The sequence below is a fragment of the Callospermophilus lateralis genome, chromosome 1 (genome assembly GCF_048772815.1).
Source record: "Callospermophilus lateralis isolate mCalLat2 chromosome 1, mCalLat2.hap1, whole genome shotgun sequence".
In the NCBI taxonomy this organism is placed as follows: Eukaryota; Metazoa; Chordata; class Mammalia; order Rodentia; family Sciuridae; genus Callospermophilus; species Callospermophilus lateralis.
The window spans coordinates 159584971-159602264 of record NC_135305.1 but is presented as its reverse complement, the minus strand read 5'-3'; the positions used below and the strand labels follow the sequence as shown (position 1 = coordinate 159602264).

The 17294-nt window shown below is 67.2% G+C and overlaps 1 protein-coding gene across 11 annotated transcripts in view; it reads left to right on the top strand.

Annotated features, from left to right (window-relative positions):
- The first annotated feature begins 4958 nt into the window (after positions 1-4958).
- Positions 4959-17294, top strand: part of Ncor2 (nuclear receptor corepressor 2) — a 41204-nt gene continuing 28868 nt past the window's right edge. For 10 of the 11 annotated variants that reach the window (XM_077109079.1, XM_077109078.1, XM_077109068.1 and 7 more), the window contains exons 1-5: positions 4959-5438; positions 7214-7356; positions 12201-12348; positions 14586-14636; positions 14833-15445. In XM_077109079.1, the coding sequence (XP_076965194.1) occupies positions 5393-5438; positions 7214-7356; positions 12201-12348; positions 14586-14636; positions 14833-15445 (1001 nt within the window). In that variant the 5' untranslated portion in view covers positions 4959-5392. Of the gene's footprint in view, positions 5439-7213; positions 7357-12100; positions 12130-12161; positions 12349-14585; positions 14637-14832; positions 15446-17294 lie in introns of those variants that run through there. The other variant, XM_077109076.1, reaches the window with a different exon arrangement.

Here is a 17294-nt window from a genome sequence, read left to right as displayed (position 1 = left end):
CCCCTGGGCCCTGCTGTTGAGAGTCTTGCTCCAGCCGTGTCGGGATCTTTGGTGTCCTCAGGTTCACTACGAGGTGTCCGCGGGATGGGCATGTGCTCATTCGTCGGCTTCTCTGTGGGGGTGGGGGGCCGTCCCTGGTGGCTTCTGTGTTCTGGTGAGGGGCCCACGGCTACTGACCACAGGTGTGTCCTGGGATCTCGACCTGTTGGCCATGGGACTACCCCAGCTGCACGCGTGGGGGTCTCCACGTGGACGGCCCACGGCCTCTCGGGTCCTACGTGCACATCTCTGTCCTCACCGCAGCCCACCGCTGTTGCCTGGATACCGGGAGGTGGCCGCCTTCTGGCTCCCAGGAGGGCAGACCTGGAGGCGGGAGGGTAGCGGGGATGAGTCACCGCGAGGCCTGGGTGCCCCGGCCGTCTCAAGGTTGGGTCTGCAGCCTGGTGAGCTCATCCTGGGTCCTGCCTGCAGAGACGCAGCCAGGGCCCTGGGTCCCTGTGCGTGGGGCCTGCTCAGTGACATTTATGATAATGCTGGAGCGCCAGTGTGCCCAGCTGCCAGGAATCACAGTGATGTGCACGTTCACGGCTGGGTGGCTGCTCACGGCCATCTGTTCCGAGTGGGGGTGGGGAGCCAGGTGCTGGCAGGGGTCCCTTCTCCACAGTGGGGTGTGGAGGCTGGGCGTGTCCCGGAGCCCCGGCCTGGCCCTCGGAAACCCAGAGGGAGAAGGACCCAAGAGCCAGCTGTACCCAAGGCAGATGGCATCCATGTGGGGCCAGGGCACTGGGGTAGAAGCCAGTCCCCACCCGTCAGGGAGCCCAGGAGCCCAGCAGCCGTGTGTCCCCAGGTTTGGGACCACAGAGCTGGCCAAAGCATCTGGAAAGATTCCTAGCCTGGCCTCAGGGTGAGCTGCAGGAGAAGAGTCGGTCTCAGCCTCCAGACCTCCAGGCTGTGTGACCTCGGCCCAGTCAGCCGACCTTTCTTTGCCTGTTTCTTCATCTTGGCTGGGTGATCTCAAACCTACAGGAGGCCAGAGGTCCAAGATCAAGTGTCAGAGGGCCCACTCCTGCTGGAGCTCCAGAGGGGCCTGCCTTGCCTCTCCACCCTTGGGGTGACCGCTGCCCGTGGCACGTGCCTCTCCCGGTGTCTCCGTGTCCGGGTGCCTCCCTGTAGGGATGACCTTGTCTTGGCCACCTTGGCAGAAGCCCCTTACCTGAAACGGGCTCACAGGTTCTGGGTGGGCAGGATGGGGACGTGCCAGCCCAGCATGGCTGCCCTGGGGCTGGGGTGCTAGCTGAGGAGCTGGGGCAGGGGTGCCTTAGGCGCACCGAGGTCCTCGCCACTCGCGTCCTGGCCCAAGCCAAGTGCGCTCAGTCCTCTGTATGCAGCAGGTGCTTGGGTGGCACCCACGGCCCGGTGTGCAGACTGCACCGCAGAGCGTCCTTCTTGGGTCTGAGCTCCAGCTCCACCCCTCTGGGTCTGGCCCTGACAGGGACCACACCTTGGGGCAGCTGAGGCGAGCGCCTGCCCAGCAGGTGTATGGGGACCACTGAGGCGTCCAAGACCAGGGAAGGCTCCCCAAGGAAGGCGCCAGGGCGGACCCCACAGCCCCAGGTAGCGCAGCCTGGATGCTGGGCGCTGGGACTGGGGGAGGCGTGTCTTCCCGCGGATTGGAGGCGGCTGCTGGGGGAGTTCCTTCACCTGCGTGGGGCAGTGGTGTTCTGAGAGGTGACCTGCTATCACAGCTGTGGAGTCCTGGGGCGGGGATTGGGACCCAGGCCCTCTAAAGCATGGTTGGCATGAGGACTGAGGACGCAGTCCAGTGCATGGTCACCAGGTAAGGAGAGAGGGAGGGTAGCCCAGCAGAGGGCCTGTCGTGTGCAGGTGGGAGCTGCGGAAGCCCGAGGATGAGGTGCAAGGGCACTGGTGGAGTTGGGCTGTTGTGAGAGCATGGGAGGCCCTGGGGCCACGGTCACTGGTGTGTGCATGAGGTTAGGGCCACCTGCCCTGGGCCCAGTGCCACGCTGGGTGGGAGGAACTAGCCCCTGCTGCTGGGATGCAGGACTCTGGTTACCCTGGGAAAGCCAGCCTGGCCCGCAGTGTGGCCCTGTGGTGCTAGAGGCCCGCCAGCCCGCTGCTCCTCCCGTTGTGGAGGGTGGGGAGCCTCGCAAGTTCCCCAGAGCGGGAGTGGGCCCCGCCCTTGCCCTGCCCCTCCCTGACCTCCAGGCAGTGGGGGGAGAGCCCGCTGGCCTCAGCCCTCCTGGGGGCTCTCATGGTGGACGGAGTTGAGGGGAGACGGGAGCTTACGGATAGCCCTGGACAAGAGTTCTGCCCGGCCACCAGCACTGGGTCAGAGGCTCATGCTGTCCCTGAGAACAGGCCCCGCCAGGCCAACCTCCCATGGCCTGGGCAGCTGGGGCTCGTGCCGTGGCTCGCACGTGGGGGGCCGACGTGTCCATTCACACACAGGCAGGCCGGCCTGGGGGGTGGGTGACCCAGGCCGATGGGCAGGGCTGGGGACCGAGGCACTGGGAGGGACCGATGCAGGTCAGCTGCTGGGCCAGAGCATATCAGCCTGGGCCACACCTGAGGACACTTGTGCTGGGCTGAGGAGGAGTCGAGATCCTGCAGCCAGGCACCCTTGCTGTGCTGGGGTGGACGTCTCAGTGTCCAGGTCGGTCCCTGCATGGCAGGGCCAGAGCTGTGTCCCTGTGCAGTGGTGACCGCATGCTGTGCGCCCTGGCCACTGTGCTGTGGTGCGGCAGAGCCCAAGCTGGGGCCTCGGAGGAGATGCCTGGCCCTGTGGCCTGGGTCCCCTGGGTCCCCTGGGTCCCCGTCACTGCCTCCTGTCCTTGGAAGGGCAGCCTGGGGTTCTCAGGCAGAGCCAGCGAGGTTGGGCCAGGAGGCCTCTTTGCATTTTAATGATTGTGTCCTTCCTGATGTCCTGGAAGGGGTGGCCTTGGGGACTCTGAGGCCAGGGAGGTGGGAGCAGGGCTCAGGCAGGCCAGAGGGGAGGTGGGCGGCAGGGTGGGGTGTGGACCTCAGGACTAGCAGAGGTGGGCCTGGGCCTGTTCTGTGTCCCGGGGGGCTCTGTCCTTGCTGGTGCTGCTGCCCCCCCAGGTGGGGGTCTCCTCTCTAAGGCAGGGCTGCTGGGCCGGGGGTTTTGTTTTGCAGATGAGCTTCTCAGGCAGGCGGGGGTGGGGCCGTGCCCCTTCTGCTCTGCTGCCCCTCGGAGCTGGACTCTGGGGAGAGCCAGAGCCCTGGACTAGGGTCTGCGCTGGTTTCCAGGGGAGACGGCTGGCCCCGGGGACACAGTAGGAGGGCCAGGTGGGGTTCCAGGCAGGACTGTGGAGGCCCCATTGGCCCAGGTTCTGGGAGGACCCAAGCAGGACTGTTGCAGGAGTGTCAAGCCCTGGGGACCGCCTCACGGGGACGGGCAGCGGTCGAGGTTCTTGGAGGTCAGCTGGTCCCAGGCCCTAGGTGGGCGAGGAAGCTGTCCCTGTGGCCGGCCAACCCCCCCCCCCCCCCCCCCCACCGCTGTGGACCCTGCAGAGGGGCCACCGCACCGCCCCCTCACCTTCGCTTCAGGCGGCTGGACTCGGCCCCTGCTCACTTCCTGTCTGGGTGATTTCACTTCCTAGTTCCCAACTCTTCAAAGTGAAACTCCTTCCTTAGAAATTAGAAGTGGAGCTGGGGAATCCAGACCGCAGGGCCAGCTCGGCGTGCCGCGGGGAGGAGCGGCTTCTGCAGCGGGACCCTCCTGGTGCCCTCCAGCCTAACTTCCCAGACGAGGAGCAGAGGGTCCCCGGGGTGCCAGCTGCCCCAGGCTCAGGCTCGGGTGCCTGGCACCTTGTAGTTCTTTGCCTGGTGCTTCCTGCGCGCCCGATGCCCCCAGGGTAGACGAACAGCCACCGTGAGCATGAACAGAAGAGCCCATTTCAGGGGGTCAGATGCCACCAAGATAACTACAACTGAGGGGAGGCCCTGAGGGGGCTGTCCCCGTGGTTCTGAGAGAATGCTGGTCCCCACCCCCAGCAGGTGTGAATGCCCCGGGACCGCTGGTGGTGCCCTTAGCCAAAGCCAAGGCCGGCGCCTGTCCTGCCTGTCCTGGGCCCTGGAGGCCTCTGGCCGCCCTCCCCAAAGCCTCCGGTCCTCCTGGGAAGAGTGACACGGTGGTGGCCTCCCAAGCCGAGCCCTCTGCTGCATGGTGTGGATGGTGTGGCTCAGCAGGACGGGCCTGGTCCCACTGGGACCTGCTGCTTGCCTCTGCCTGGCGCGGGAGGGTGCAGGGCAGCCCCAGGGACCCTCTGCCCTGGCTTCTGTGGCAGGGTGGCACGGCTGAGGCGAGGGAGCAGGGCAGGTCGATGACCGAGGCACAGAGGTGGCGCTGATTTGGATCTCACTCCAAAGTTCAGCTCAGTTGCCGTTCAGCCTCCCGGAGCCACCTGGGGCTGTTCAGCAGGTGTCCCCGTGCATGGGCTGACCTGGTCCTCCAGGTCTCAGAGGACTGGAGAGGCAGCTGTGCCCTAGACCCTTGGGCAGCAGGGCCAGTAGGGGACCCCAGACCTGCCCCACCCCAAACAGTTAGAGGCTCCTCAAACCCCGAGCTTCCTCCCAGAACACAAAGCCATCCCCTGCCCACCCGTTGCCCCCTTCGGAGGGCCTGAGTGGCCCAGTAGCAGGGCAGGTGGGGGGAAGACAGCAGGTGGAACTGGCAGGGGAGGGGCAGCAGGAGAAGCGTGTGCTCCCAGTCTGCCGGGGAGAGAGCTGCCTCTCTGGAGCCCTGTCTGTTCTCACCGCGGCTGACGCCAGGACGGGGAGAGGAGGGGCTGTGCCAAGTGGGCCCGCCCCTCCTGGGCCTGGACCTCTGCCACGCACCCCCGCCCGCCCGCCGCCCGCCCGCCAGCCTTGTCTGGAGGTCACATTCAGTCCTGACGCGGCTCGCTGGGTCGGGCAGCAGGAGGAGCAGAGGGAGCGGGCAGCAGGCTGCTCAGGGTGGAGGTTTTCTCCAGCTTGGGTGTCGGGGACTTCTGACTAGTGTCCCTGGCTGTGTCCTCCCCGGGCATGTGGGTGCCTAGAGGAGCAGTAGACACTGCATCCTGGTGACGCCTGGCACAGGGGCACCCTGCACGCACAAGTGACGGCACCTCGCTCCCCTCCCCCGCGGAGAAGGCGCTCTCAGCTCCTCACTGTTGGAGGTGGCCGCTCCCTGGGAGCCCTGGGCCACCAGGCGCTGGAGCTGCTGCCGCCCTCTGAGCGGCCTCCGCCCACCCTCCCCTCCCCTCCTGGCCGCTGAGGCTGAGCCGCTAGGAGCAGAGCAGCCACAGCTCCGTGGCCGCCAGCTCCCAGCCCCTGCTCCCAGCCCCGCTCCCTGGAGCATCCTCCCAGCCGGATGTTTCCGGAAAACTTGGCCGACGGGGAGACGCGGATAAGAGGATGTGAGTGAGTGGCCCCGGGGAGGGGCTGGGGATTGCGGGTGCCCAGGGACAAGGACCTTGATGAGGCTCTCAGGAGAGGGCAGCTGGGGGTGGCAGGAGGACATGGAGCCTCATCCATGGAGGGAGGGGCCCCTGGGTCTGCAGGGAGGGCTGGCGGCTGTTGCCGGGCATGCTCTGCGGATGTCCCCAGGTACTTGGGCTGGCTCTGTGGCGGGAGCCTGGGACGCTGCCCCCTGTTCTTGGACATCAGCTGGGGCCCCAAGCAAGCCCCGGGAAGTCCATGCCCAGAGGCCCTGGCCAGCCCTCCCCACAGAGGTACAGGGGCGCAGGCCCGTCCAGAGTCTGGGGCACCAGGTCTCAGGGCGGCGGCTCCGGCCACCTCCTTGTTTATCTGTGGAGTTTGGAAATGTCGGCCTCCCTGGGGTCTCCCCGCCCACCCGCCCATCCCCGCAGGCCCAGATGGGAGGCCTGCCCCCGCCCCCAGGTTCCAGGCCCGCGGTCCTCCTTGGCCGGCCTGTTTGCCTAGACTCCGGCTCCGGCTGGGAAATATAAATAAACGCAAGTCCGTCCGCTGGTTCTGGGGCCGCAGCTGCTGCTGGCGCGGGCAGCAGGAAAGGTCAGGGGCCGAGTTACACTTGATCCCACGCCCCGGCCCCCCCGCCTGTCCTTGAGGAACCCTGAGGAGCTGGTGTGGAGCCACGTGGCTGCTGTGGCCGCTGCAGGCAAGCAGGTGGCCTGTCCAGCGCCACCCCCACCCACAGGCCCAGAGGCCAGCAGAGCAGGAAGCCGGCCCCATACCTCCTCTGCCCTGTGGCCTGTGCCGTGAGCTTGGTGAGGTGGCTGACCCCCTGAGCCCCAGCTCTCCGTCCTGGGGTGGGAACATGGCCACAGCCTGGACAGGAAGCAGGGGACTCACCAAGGCCCTGGAGGGCTGGGTCACAGAAGGCCCACTCGGCCCCCGGGGTGGTCGATTGGGTTTGTGCTGCCGCCGTGTGGAGGCTCAGGCCTGAAGGAATGAGCGGGTGGGAGGTGGAGGGAACCCTGGCCCCCGCCCCTGTAGGGCAGCTTGAATGACTGGGGCCAGGTGGCCTAAAGCCTGCCTGCAGGGTCTCTTGTCAGAGTCCTGACGCGTGTGGCCCTGGGGCTCAGAGACCCCTTCCATCTCGTCAGCCCTGGGAAGGTGGCCAGCCTTAGCTGCAGGGCCGCTTGGGCCAGGGCGATCACCCTGCTGGCTTCGGAGCAGGAACACGGTGGGCAGGTGGGCAGCCAGGCCTCTGAGTGCACCCTCCGTGTTTCTGCTGAGGTTGAGGTTGGTAGCCTCCAGGGCAGGAGGGGCAGGTGCAGCGGTGGCCCAAACTAGGGAGAGCAGGGACTGCTGTGGCCGGGGTGGCAGGGGTCGGTCTGCGGGTTCCTGGGCCTTCCTCACACCAGGTGGTCTGGGAGGCTGGGGGACGCTCTGGGCAGTAGGCGCCTGCGGGCAGATCCACTCCCACTGCTGACCGAGCCAGGTGGGCCTCGTGGCCGGTGGGCCTCTGGGTGGCCCCCGCCCTCCTCTTCCCGCTGGCCGTGGTGTGGCCGGAAGGCAGTCCCGTCTCCCGGGGCCTCAGCAGCTGTGGGGAGTGCCGCTGGGTCACCCAGCCCGCCTGGCCCGTCGGCAGCTGGGGCGGGGGGCAGCCCCCAGATCCTGAAGGGGGCCCTTGGCCCTGTGTCCTCCGCCATCACCCTGTTCCTTGAGCCCAGGCTGTCCCCATCCTCACCCACACCTCTGCCTGCAGGTCTCCTGGAACATGGCCGGAACTGGTCGGCCATCGCCCGGATGGTGGGCTCCAAGACGGTGTCGCAGTGTAAGAACTTTTACTTCAACTACAAGAAGCGGCAGAACCTCGACGAGATCCTGCAGCAGCACAAGCTGAAGATGGTGAGTGCGTGGCCAGGGGTGACCCTCGCCTGCCCACGGGCAGCTCCCAGCCTGGTCCCAGCTCGCTCCCAGCAAGGGAAGGCGCTGCACAGGTCTGTGCTGACTCAGCCAGGAAACTGCGGCCTCAGAGCCTCGAAAGAAGGCCCAGAGCCCATCAGTGGCCGTTGCCCTCGGCCAGTGCCTCAGTGGGAGGGAGCTGGGCTGGGGGCCTTGAGGGCTGGAGGCCCAGACTCTCTGAACAGCTGTTTCTGGGAGTTGAGGACCATTTGGGGAGGCCACGGTGCCTGCCCTCCTCCTGCCCACTCCCTCCCTCTTCATCTCCCTTGGATACATTTGATGAGCATTTGCACGATTTTAAAGCTGGGAACAAGCTCAGCCAGGCTGCCGGCCACTGAGTTGGGGTGTGAGCCCCGGGTGAGAAGCACTCCCCACCCACCCCCCCGTGGATCTGCTGTGGCTCTGAAGGCCGGAAAGGCGCCCCCACCTGGCTGGACTGAGGTTGTACGGCACGTTCTGGGCAGCTGGTGTGCTGAGTGCAACCTGCTGAGGCCCAGAGAGGGTGAGCAGGTCACACAGCACATGGAGGCCGGCCCGGGGTAGCATCACCCGTTAGAACTGTCTTCAAGCCCCCCCCGAGAATTTGAGGGCCCATTCCAGCCCTCCTGGGGGGTTCTTTCTGAACCACGTGTGCTATTGGCTCCAGGCCAAAGGGAAGCCGTCCCATGTCCCTGGCACTCCACTCAGGCCGGGCTCCCTGCCCTTGCCGTCCAGACGGGGCCTTGAGTGGGCCTCGGGAGTGGGCCTCGGGAGTGGGCTTCAGACAGGGCCTCGTCTCCTGGGTCCACAGGGACTTCAGGGCAGACTGCTGAGCGGGGCGGGGTGTGACCTGGCCATGTCTGTGTACAGGTCAGGAGTCGGAGGTGGTCAGCACAGGACAGCCAGGGGAGAGGGTGGCCTGGAGCCCCTCCTGGAAGCAGCGTCCCCGCCCACTGTCCTCCCTCCCTGCGTCCCGGCCTCCACGGCTCCTGCCAGCCCCGCCTCGGGGCTCGGGAACCCTGCCGCTGGGCTGCCCCCGGCCCAGCCTCCCCTTCATCCCCATGGACCTCTGGACCTGGGGACTTGGGGTCCAGGGCCCGAGTGGTCTGAGGACAGGGTGAGTGCCGCCTGCGTCTTGCGCTGCGAGCCCTGGGCTGGCCTCAGTCTCCTCCCTGGGGGCGCTGCTGCCCTCGGCTCAGGTGGGGAGCACCCAGGTCCGTCCCCGGGAGGCACTCCAGGTGACTGCCCGCTTCCAGCTCCTCCTGTTCCGTGGGTGTTGGGCAGCAGTGGCCACGAGGGTGTGGGTGGACAGATGGCAGGAACTCCAGGCCCAGAAGTCCCAGGCACGAGCCTTGCTGCTCAGGGTCTCTGTGGCCTCCACCAGGTGACTTGCCCTCTCTGTGCCTCTGCCTCTCCACCTGTGACGGGGACCGTGCAGCACCTGCCTCCCGGGCTGTGGAACAGCAGCTTTGGGTTAACGCCTGTGGGTACTGGGAGGGGGCCGGCAGGTCACTAGCGCCCTGCCCTACTGACGTCCGCAGGGGTGCTACTGGAGCCATGCGCATGCCGTGACAGCCGGCATGTGGTCTGGAGGCCCGTGGCTCGGGCGCGTGGCCTCACTCTGGGCCTCAGTTCCTGTCCGAGAGACGGGAGGAGAGGACCCAGGGCCTGGACTGAGCACTGTTCGTGTCATGGACCCTCCCGAGCGCCTGCTGTATGCCACAGAAGCGACAGCAGGTCTCCTAGGGACAGCGCTCGGTGGGGTTTTCCTGCTGGGCGTTTCTTCAGTGGACCGTGGGGAGCCAATGATGATTCTTGAGCTGAGCAGCAGCCCACCCAGGGCTGGACTCAAGGTGGACTGTCCCGGAGCTGGATCAGAAAGGGCCCTCTGCGTCCCCGTCTCGGAATGTGCAGGTGGTTGGGCCCATCGCCTCCGGCCTGTGGAGGAGGCGTGGCCAAGGGGAACCCTGTCCTGTAGGACGGTGACTTGGGAGTGTGGGAGGGTCCTCTTGCCCAGCTGGCCTCGAAGGAGCCTGGTGAACAGGGGGTCAGAGGCACAGAGTTGAGGGAGGCCCAACTGGCGGCCCTTGGGCCGGGTGACGCCCCTGAAATCAGCACCCCTGCCCCTGCACCCTCCAGCCCTGGGGAAGAGGCAGGTCCCCAGGTGGCTCACCCTCGGCCAGCAGGGGGTCGGCGGGCACCCCCACCTTGCCCCAGGCCTGGCCTGGACATGGCCACCACAGGGTCAGCAGGAAGCAGGGCTGGGAGGGCAGCAGGCGTGTGGCTCCCACATCCCGAGAGGCTGCCCTCCCCTCCCCATGGCCGAAGGTCACCCTCTTCTCCCATCTGGGTCCAGGCCCCGGGGCTCAGCTTCCATGACTCCCAGGCCCGGCCCCGGCCGGCCCCGCCTGTGGTCCCTCACGGGCTGCACAGACCAGGCCCAGGCAGAGGCGGTGTGAACTGACCTCACCTGGGAGCTGTGTGGTGTCGGGCAGGTGTCTTTGCTTCTGAGTCGCGTCCCATCCGTTGGCCGCTGTGGTGGCCTGTTCTGTCCAGGCGTGTCCCTGGTATGGAAGGAAGGGGCCGGAGGCAGGCCGTGCCGTGTCCTGGGGGAGAAGTAGCCCCAGAGACCAGAGGACAGGGGTCCTCTCAGGGTGAGGTGGGGGATGGGTGGACAGTGACAGGTTTGGGATGGGGTGGCCACTCAGTGTGACAGGGAGGGCCCCTGAGGCCTGGTAGGGTAGGGAGACGTGAGCCCTCGCCCAGGCCCTTCCAGGTGGGCACGCTGTGCGTCCAGCAGCGCCCGGGGGTGGGAGAGGTGGTGGGGACTGGACACGGTTGGGCCGGAGGGTTGGAAGTGGGACACCAGCTCTGCAAGGACTGTGGGTCCAGCGAGTTGGCACCTGGGACGTGCCTGCTGCACACAGTAGGCGCCGCCTGGGACGCGGAGGTGGTGGCAGGCCACCCGCCACCCCTGTACTGGCTCACCTCGGGAAGCTGTGGTGCTACCGCAGGAGGGCCACCCAGGCCAGCCTCTGGGGCCCTCGGGGTGTCCACCTAACCACCTGTGTCCAGGGCTCAGTGACCTCCCTGGAGAGGGTCTTTTGTCTCCAGGACGCTGTACCGGCCGGGTGACCCGTTCCTGCCAGGCCGCGGCGTGCCCTGTGCCCTGTGCCCTGTGCCCTGTGCCCAGGCAGCGGTCGCCCACATCACCCAGCGCAGCGCGTGCCCGAGTCCCTGTTGGCTAGAAATAGATGGGGGAAGCAGGGGGACCCGGGGCCTCGCCACCACAGAACTGCAGGCCGCGACTCTCGTGCCTCCGGGCTCGCGCCAGGAGCCCTCCCAGGAAGGGCTCGGGGAGGGAGGGCTGAGGCCGCACTGGGGGCCTGCATGGGCAGCAGAGCTGGGCATCCCTGTAATGGGGCTGTGGACGTAGGGCAGGGTGGGGCTGTGGCCCTCTGGCCAAGCGTTGGTGACGGAAACTCTGACTAACCGGCAGGCAGACGCTTCCCCTTCCCTCTGGCCCTCCCAGTGGCCACACTGGGACCTTGTCCACTCAGGAAGGGGACAAGACAGGAAGGGGTCCCACCCCGGGCTGCACCTGCCCCCAGGGACATCTGGAGCGTGACCCCTGCTCCCCTGAGTTCTGCCTCCAGCCTGGCCGGGCATCTGCTCCGGGGGCAGGTGCTGCCTTTCTGCGTGGGGTGGTCTTAGGCATCCCGTAGCTTCTGTCCTCTTTCCCGGAGACCCCGGAGAGCTCCGGCTGCGTCCCTTCTGTCACTGCAGGCTGGGGACCCAGGCTGCTCCCTGCAGTTCCTGGCCCCTGGCCCCTGGCCCCTGGCCCCCAGGCCCTCTCCCCCACCGAGCTGATGGCTGCCTGGAAGCCAGTGAGTCACAGGGCAGGTGCCTCCTGGGCTCAGCCTGGCTTGGTGAGGGGGGATGTCTCTCTGGGAGAGGAACAAGGACAGGAGCTGTCCCCAAGCATGCCAGGAGGGCGAGGGCTTGGCTCCGTGTGAGGGAGGAGGCAGGGAGGGGACATGGAGCCTGGTGCGGCCAGCGGGAGGCTTCGCCACACGTGCTTCTTTCTGTTCCTCGAATGCACCCATCTGTGGCACCGCAGGGCCTTTGCATGTGCAGTGCCCTCCCTGGGCTGCACTCTCAGAACTATGCCCAGCCGGTTCTCTCTCCACTCAGGTCTTGATTCTTGTGCCAGCTCCCTGCAGTTTCCCTCCCTGGCCGTCCTCTCCCAAGCAGCCCCCTGGCCCACACCCTGTGCCCCATTCCTGAGTGGGTGAGGACCTAGAGGACACAGCCCTGACCCTCCCAGGGCCCTGCCGGCACCTGCGTCTTCCGGGGTTTTTGTGGCTCTTCCCGACCAGCCTGAGGGCGGCGGCCTTGCCTGCCTCACACCCTGTGTCCCGCGGCCCCTCTGCAGGCCTGTAGGCCACAGGGGCTGAGACCAGGCCCTCCTGTGCTGGCCTGGCCTGGGCCAGCTGCCCACTGACCAGTGGGGCCCACAGGGAGCCCCGGGGCTGTGGTCTCTGCGCTGCGGGTCCTGCAGGTACTCACCCACTCAAGAAGGGCAGCGTGGCTGGGGCCGTGCTGGGGTGTGCCGAGGACGTGGTGGACGGAGGAAGCCCTGGTAGAAATAGCCCCTGGCATGTGGCCCTGAGTGGAAGGTGGGGAGGTGGCCCAGGGCCAGGTGGCCCTGCTCCTGTCCCTTGCGGCGGCAGCCAGGTCCTAGCCCTGGGGAGGCCCCGGGCGGCCAGCCCTGGCTGCGGCCCTGAGCCCTGCTGTCGGTGCCCCAGGAGAAGGAGAGGAGTGCGCGGAGGAAGAAGAAGAAAGCCCCGGCCGCGGCCAGCGAGGAGGCAGCCTTCCCGCCCGTGGTGGAGGACGAGGAGATGGAGGCCTCGGGCGTCAGCGGGAACGAGGAGGAGATGGCTGAGGAGGCTGAAGGTGAGGCGGCACGGCAGCCCAGGGCAGTGGCTGTGAGTGGCCGTGACAGCTCCTCCATGCCTGTACCTGGTGACGTCCCCCTGGGCCAGCAGAGGACACCCCGCACTCGGGGCCGTGCTAACTGCCACCTGTCCGGTGCTACCTGCCACCTGTCCGGTGCTACCTCTTGGCAGTGGATTTACTTTCTGAGGTGGTTTCTGGGGGAAGCTGGGTCTAGTCAGCGGCTTTAGTGGACGTGGACCCCGGAGCTGCGCCGCCTGCACCTCTGGCTATTCCCGAGTCCAGACTCGGGTGGGCAATGATGGCGCCGCTTCCTGCCATGGGACCGAGGTGCAGGCAGCTCAGGGCCCCAGGTCACACCTGCACCCAGCCAGTGGTCCTAGTGGAGTCCTCACGGGCTTGGCAAGGAGCATGGGGATAGAGTAAGGTGACAATGTGGGCCACCAGGCAACCGTTGGCACTCAGAAAGTGGGATTTGGTCACAGGAGATTGTCACACCCCCTCAGTGGCAGAGATGGGCCCTATAAGACACGCTTTGACTCCTGGTGTCTGTAGACCCTGACACCTGACCCCATGCCCCCAGTGACCGCCTTGTCCACCGCGACCCCCACCCTGCCCCCTTTTTCCCTGTCGGAGCTGATGGCAGTTCCCACCCCCCCCAGAGCACCTCTGAGGACCTGCTGCTTAACCGGGCCCCCTGGCCACAGCACCCCGCCAGCCCTCAGGGCCCTGCTCCCCCTCCACCTGTCGGGGGCTCTCTCTGTTTAGTCTCCCGGGCTCCAGGAGCCTGGGGAAGGAAGGCGCCAGCCCGGCCTCAGGCGGGCTGCACTCTGCCCCAGGTGTCCGCTTCCAGGTGGAACAGGGTCATCAGGTCCAAGTCTGGGGCGGGGCGGGGACAGGTCTGGCTGCTCCCTGCTGTGGGTCACGCCCCAGGGCAGCCAGGAGCGCCAGGCCCTCGGGCATCCTCCTCTGTCCCTTCCTACTGTCCCTGTGGGCAGGCCTGGGCTGGTGGAAGGGAGCCAGGCCCCGCTGTGTCGGCCAGGAGCCGGGGTGGCAGGCCTCCAGCTGCAGAGCTCACGTGGGGTGGGGGCAGGACCCGTCTGCCAGGGTTGAGGCTCCTGTGTCACCTCGGAGCCCCCACAGCTGCAGCCTGGCACCCAGCTGGTCAGGGCTGAGGAGGGCCAGCGGGGGCCGGGCCGCCCCGCGGAGTCTCCCAGAAGACCGGCCGGCACCAGCAGCGCTTTGCAGCCCTGGCGGGGTGGGGGCATGTGTGGCCCAGGCCCGCTCCCCCAGGACCTCAGGCAGTCTTGAGCTGGTCCCCCGTTGTCACACAGCCTGGAGGAGGAGGTGGCTCATCCCAGGTATGGATGAGGAGGCCGAGGCTCTCCCCCAGCAGCAGTGCCCCTGGACACTTGCTAGAGGTGCTGGTTCTCAGCCCCTCGCTGCACCTGCTGGATCCTCGCTGGGCTGTCCCCTCTGATGGCCTCTGGTGAAGGCCTCTTCAGAGTCACGGGGAACAGACTGCGATTCAGAGGGTTAGACGCTCATCTATGGGGCATGGTCAGCTCCTGTGCTCTGTTGTCCCACTGTGAAGGGGAGTCACCACACAGGGAAGGAAGTCCAGTGGTTAAGGACACTGGCTGCCAGGTTCAACACCCTGTATCCTTGCTTTGTGGCCTTGAGCAACTCGCTCAGCCTCTCTGTGCCCCAGTCTCCTCACCTTGACGGAGGGCTCGCCGTCCTTCCTGGCGGCTGTCAAGCTCGGTTGTCACCTGTGACAAGCTTTGCGTGCAGCTTAGTGTGGTCACGCGTCTGTGTCAACTGGTGTCATTTCTGGAAGGGGAGGTGGCCCTTCTCCAGGCCCTGGAGGGAGGAAAGAAGCAGGAAGTGCCCAGGGACAGTGGGGGACAGAGGAGGCTGAAGGGAGATTGCCTGTGGGCCGTAGCAGTCCCTGCTGGCCTGTCCCTCCAAACCCCACCCTGGGGTCCTGGGAACCTGGACCCGTGGAAGGCCTCTCAGGGGGGCCAGACCTTGCTGCCCATACTGTGTGGCCCTGTTACTGCCCGGCCATGGACAGGCCTGGACCTGCCTGCCTGGGGTTGCTGCAGGTCCTGTAGCTGCTAGTGACTAGCACCGCAGGGGGCATGTTGGTCATGGGTCCGGGCTGTGGGGGACGGTGGGGTGCCGTGGGGGGCGCGGTGGGCACCTGGCTTCTGACCGTCTTGACTTCCTTCCAGCTGTCCACACCTCTGGGAACGAGGTGCCCAGAGGGGAATGCAGTGGCCCAGGTAGGAATGTGGCTGGCTGGCCGCGCGGGCAGGGCTCAGGTGGGAGGGAGCCCCGTAATCACCCGTCCTCTGCAGGAGCCCCCTGGGACCCCACTGTGCACTGGGGCTTGGGTGGGGCCTGGAGGCCTTTCAGAACCAGGCCTGACTCCTGGCCCCAGGCCCGGTCCCCCTGCTCATCCCTCTCTCTTCCCTGTAGCTGCCGTCAACAACAGCTCCGACACGGAGAGCATCCCCTCCCCCCGCACCGAGGCCACCAAGGACGCGGGGCAGAGTGGGCCCCAGCCCCCGCCAGCCCTGGGTGCTGCTGGGACCCCCGCTGAGCCGCCCACTCCCCCACCTGAGGACGCCCCGGCCCCTGCCCAGCCAACCCCCGCTGCAGACGCCAGTGGCCCCCCCACGCCCCCACCTGCTCCCGCGTCACCCGCGGTGCCCCCTCCTGCAGCCCCCAAGGAGGAGAAGGAGGAGGCGGCCACCGTGGCACCCCCAGCAGAAGAGGGGGAGGAACAGAAGCCCCCCGTGGCCCAGGAGCCTGAGGGGGACGCGGGGAAGATGGAAGAGTCTGGCTCAGTCCCCGAGGAGCCCGAGCAGGGTGACTGCAAGGAGGAGGCCGAGGAGGAAGGCCCGGACAAGGCCAGGGCTGGGGAGGCCAGCACGGAGGCCGCACCCGAGGGGCCGCTCAAGGTGGAGAAGAAGGAGGGCGGAAGCCGCAGAGCCCCCGCCAAGGCCTCGGGTGCCCCCCAGGACAGCGACTCCAGTGCCACCTGCAGTGCCGACGAGGTGGACGAGCCCGAGGGAGGGGACAAGAGCCGGTGAGTGGCCCGGGCGGCCCCCTCGAGGGCTTCCAAGCTCCGTGGGTTCAGGCCAGCCCTGCCTGTCCCCAGCGCCTGTGGCCATGGAGGGAGGGGTGTGGGCTCGAGTGGGACCTGGAAAGCCAGAGCCCTGGGGGCTGCGGGGAGCGCTGGCCCCGCACGGCCTCTCAGCTCTGAGGAGTAGGTGGGAGGGAGCCCTGCGGTCACCTGTCCTCTGCAGGAGGCCCCCTGGGACCCTCCTGTGCCTAGGGAGCACTGCTGTGCCCAGGTGCGCACAGGACCTGCTCCTCTGACAGCCATGCAGGAGGGACCCCTGCCCCACCCACCCTGGTGGCCGCCCACAGCCCTCGGCTGGGCAGCAGCTCACAAGGTCACTGGCGCAGGTACCGGGGTGATCACCTGAGCATCTGGGGGACCCCCTCCTGCCCTGCTCTTGGTGGCAATGGCAGGTACAGAGGCCCGGAAGCTGCCCGACTCATTTAGGACAGTGGGAGGACTCCAGGTGCCCGAGAGCCTGGGCCATGGTCTGCCCTCTGCAGCCGGCCAGCTGCCGTGCATGGAGCTGAGTGGGTCAGGCAGGGTGGTTGGGATCTGGTGTCCTGGGGTATGACGGACCGCCACAGTTGGTAGCCACCAGGGTGGGGAAAGCGTGGGTTCAGGAGAGTGGGACCACTCAGCTCCCCAGCCTGGGCTCTGGGTACAGCAGGTGAAGGTGTCCCCGAGGGGTGCCCTGCGATGGGCAACTGGAGGGACCACACTGGCCAGGGACGCGCCTCTGCAGTGGGTCTTCCTGTCGTGGCGCACTTGGTCCGATGGCCCCTGCCCTGGCCGACACGGAGGACCTAGCCCTCCAGTGCAGGTGCTGACACCCGAGGCCGTCCACCCGCTCAGGGCCATGGGGCGCTGGAGGGAGAGCCGGGAGGCCGCGGCGTCTGGACGGCCGGGAGCCGTGTCCAGCGAGGCAGGCGGGTCATTGTGTTTTGACTAAAAACAGTGCGGACTGTTTTCTCTTTTGGAGTCTCGGAAAAGTTCCGGGCAGCGCAAGGGAGGAAACGCTGACCTCAAGGTCCACGCAGGGCCTTTGCACCGCGTGATTCACCCTGGGCGTGGTGGAGGGGCCGGGCCCACTGGTACAGAGATCCTTGCAGCGCCTAGGGCCCCTGCGTTCCTCAAAAGGAGGTGTCTCTGTTGTCGCTGCCTCCTGCGCCTGGTCCCGGGGCCCCGACAGATGGGAACCTCACTGCGCACGTGTGCCCACAGCCTGACTGTGGCCCTTGGCTGGGCAAAGACCTGGCTGGCAGGTTTCTGAGGGCACCAAGTTCTGGAGCCTCTTGCCCGACGGGCGTGGCTTGGAAAACAGTGCTCAGGGCAGGGCGGGTCCCCTGGAGGGCCGAGGCCAGGGCCTGAGCTGGGGAGCAGGCAGGGGGACTGCTGTGCGCCCAGTTCCGCTGGCTGTGAGTTCAGAGCCTTGGAAACACGTCCTGCTCCCAGGAAGAGTGCTGAGCTGTGGGCAGTCTGCTGATAAGTGGCCTCCTGGAGGCTGTGTCTGGGGTCCACGTGGCCTTCCCAGGCTGGACAGCTGGAGGTTGCATCCCAGCAGCCCTTGGGCCTGGTGCCCCTTGGGGTGCTCCCACCCCATCCTCGGACAGGCCTGCCAGGGACGTGCCCTTGCCTCCTGCAGTGGGGTCTGGAAGCCATCCCCCTTCCTGCCTCATGGCCAGCGTTCAGCCCCCAGGGAACAGGAGTCCTGGGCTGGGAGTCAGGACACCTGGCTTGCCACACCCTGTGTGACCGGACTAGTCCCCGCCCTGGGGCCTGTCTTGTCCTCTTGGCGGATGGCTCTGGACTT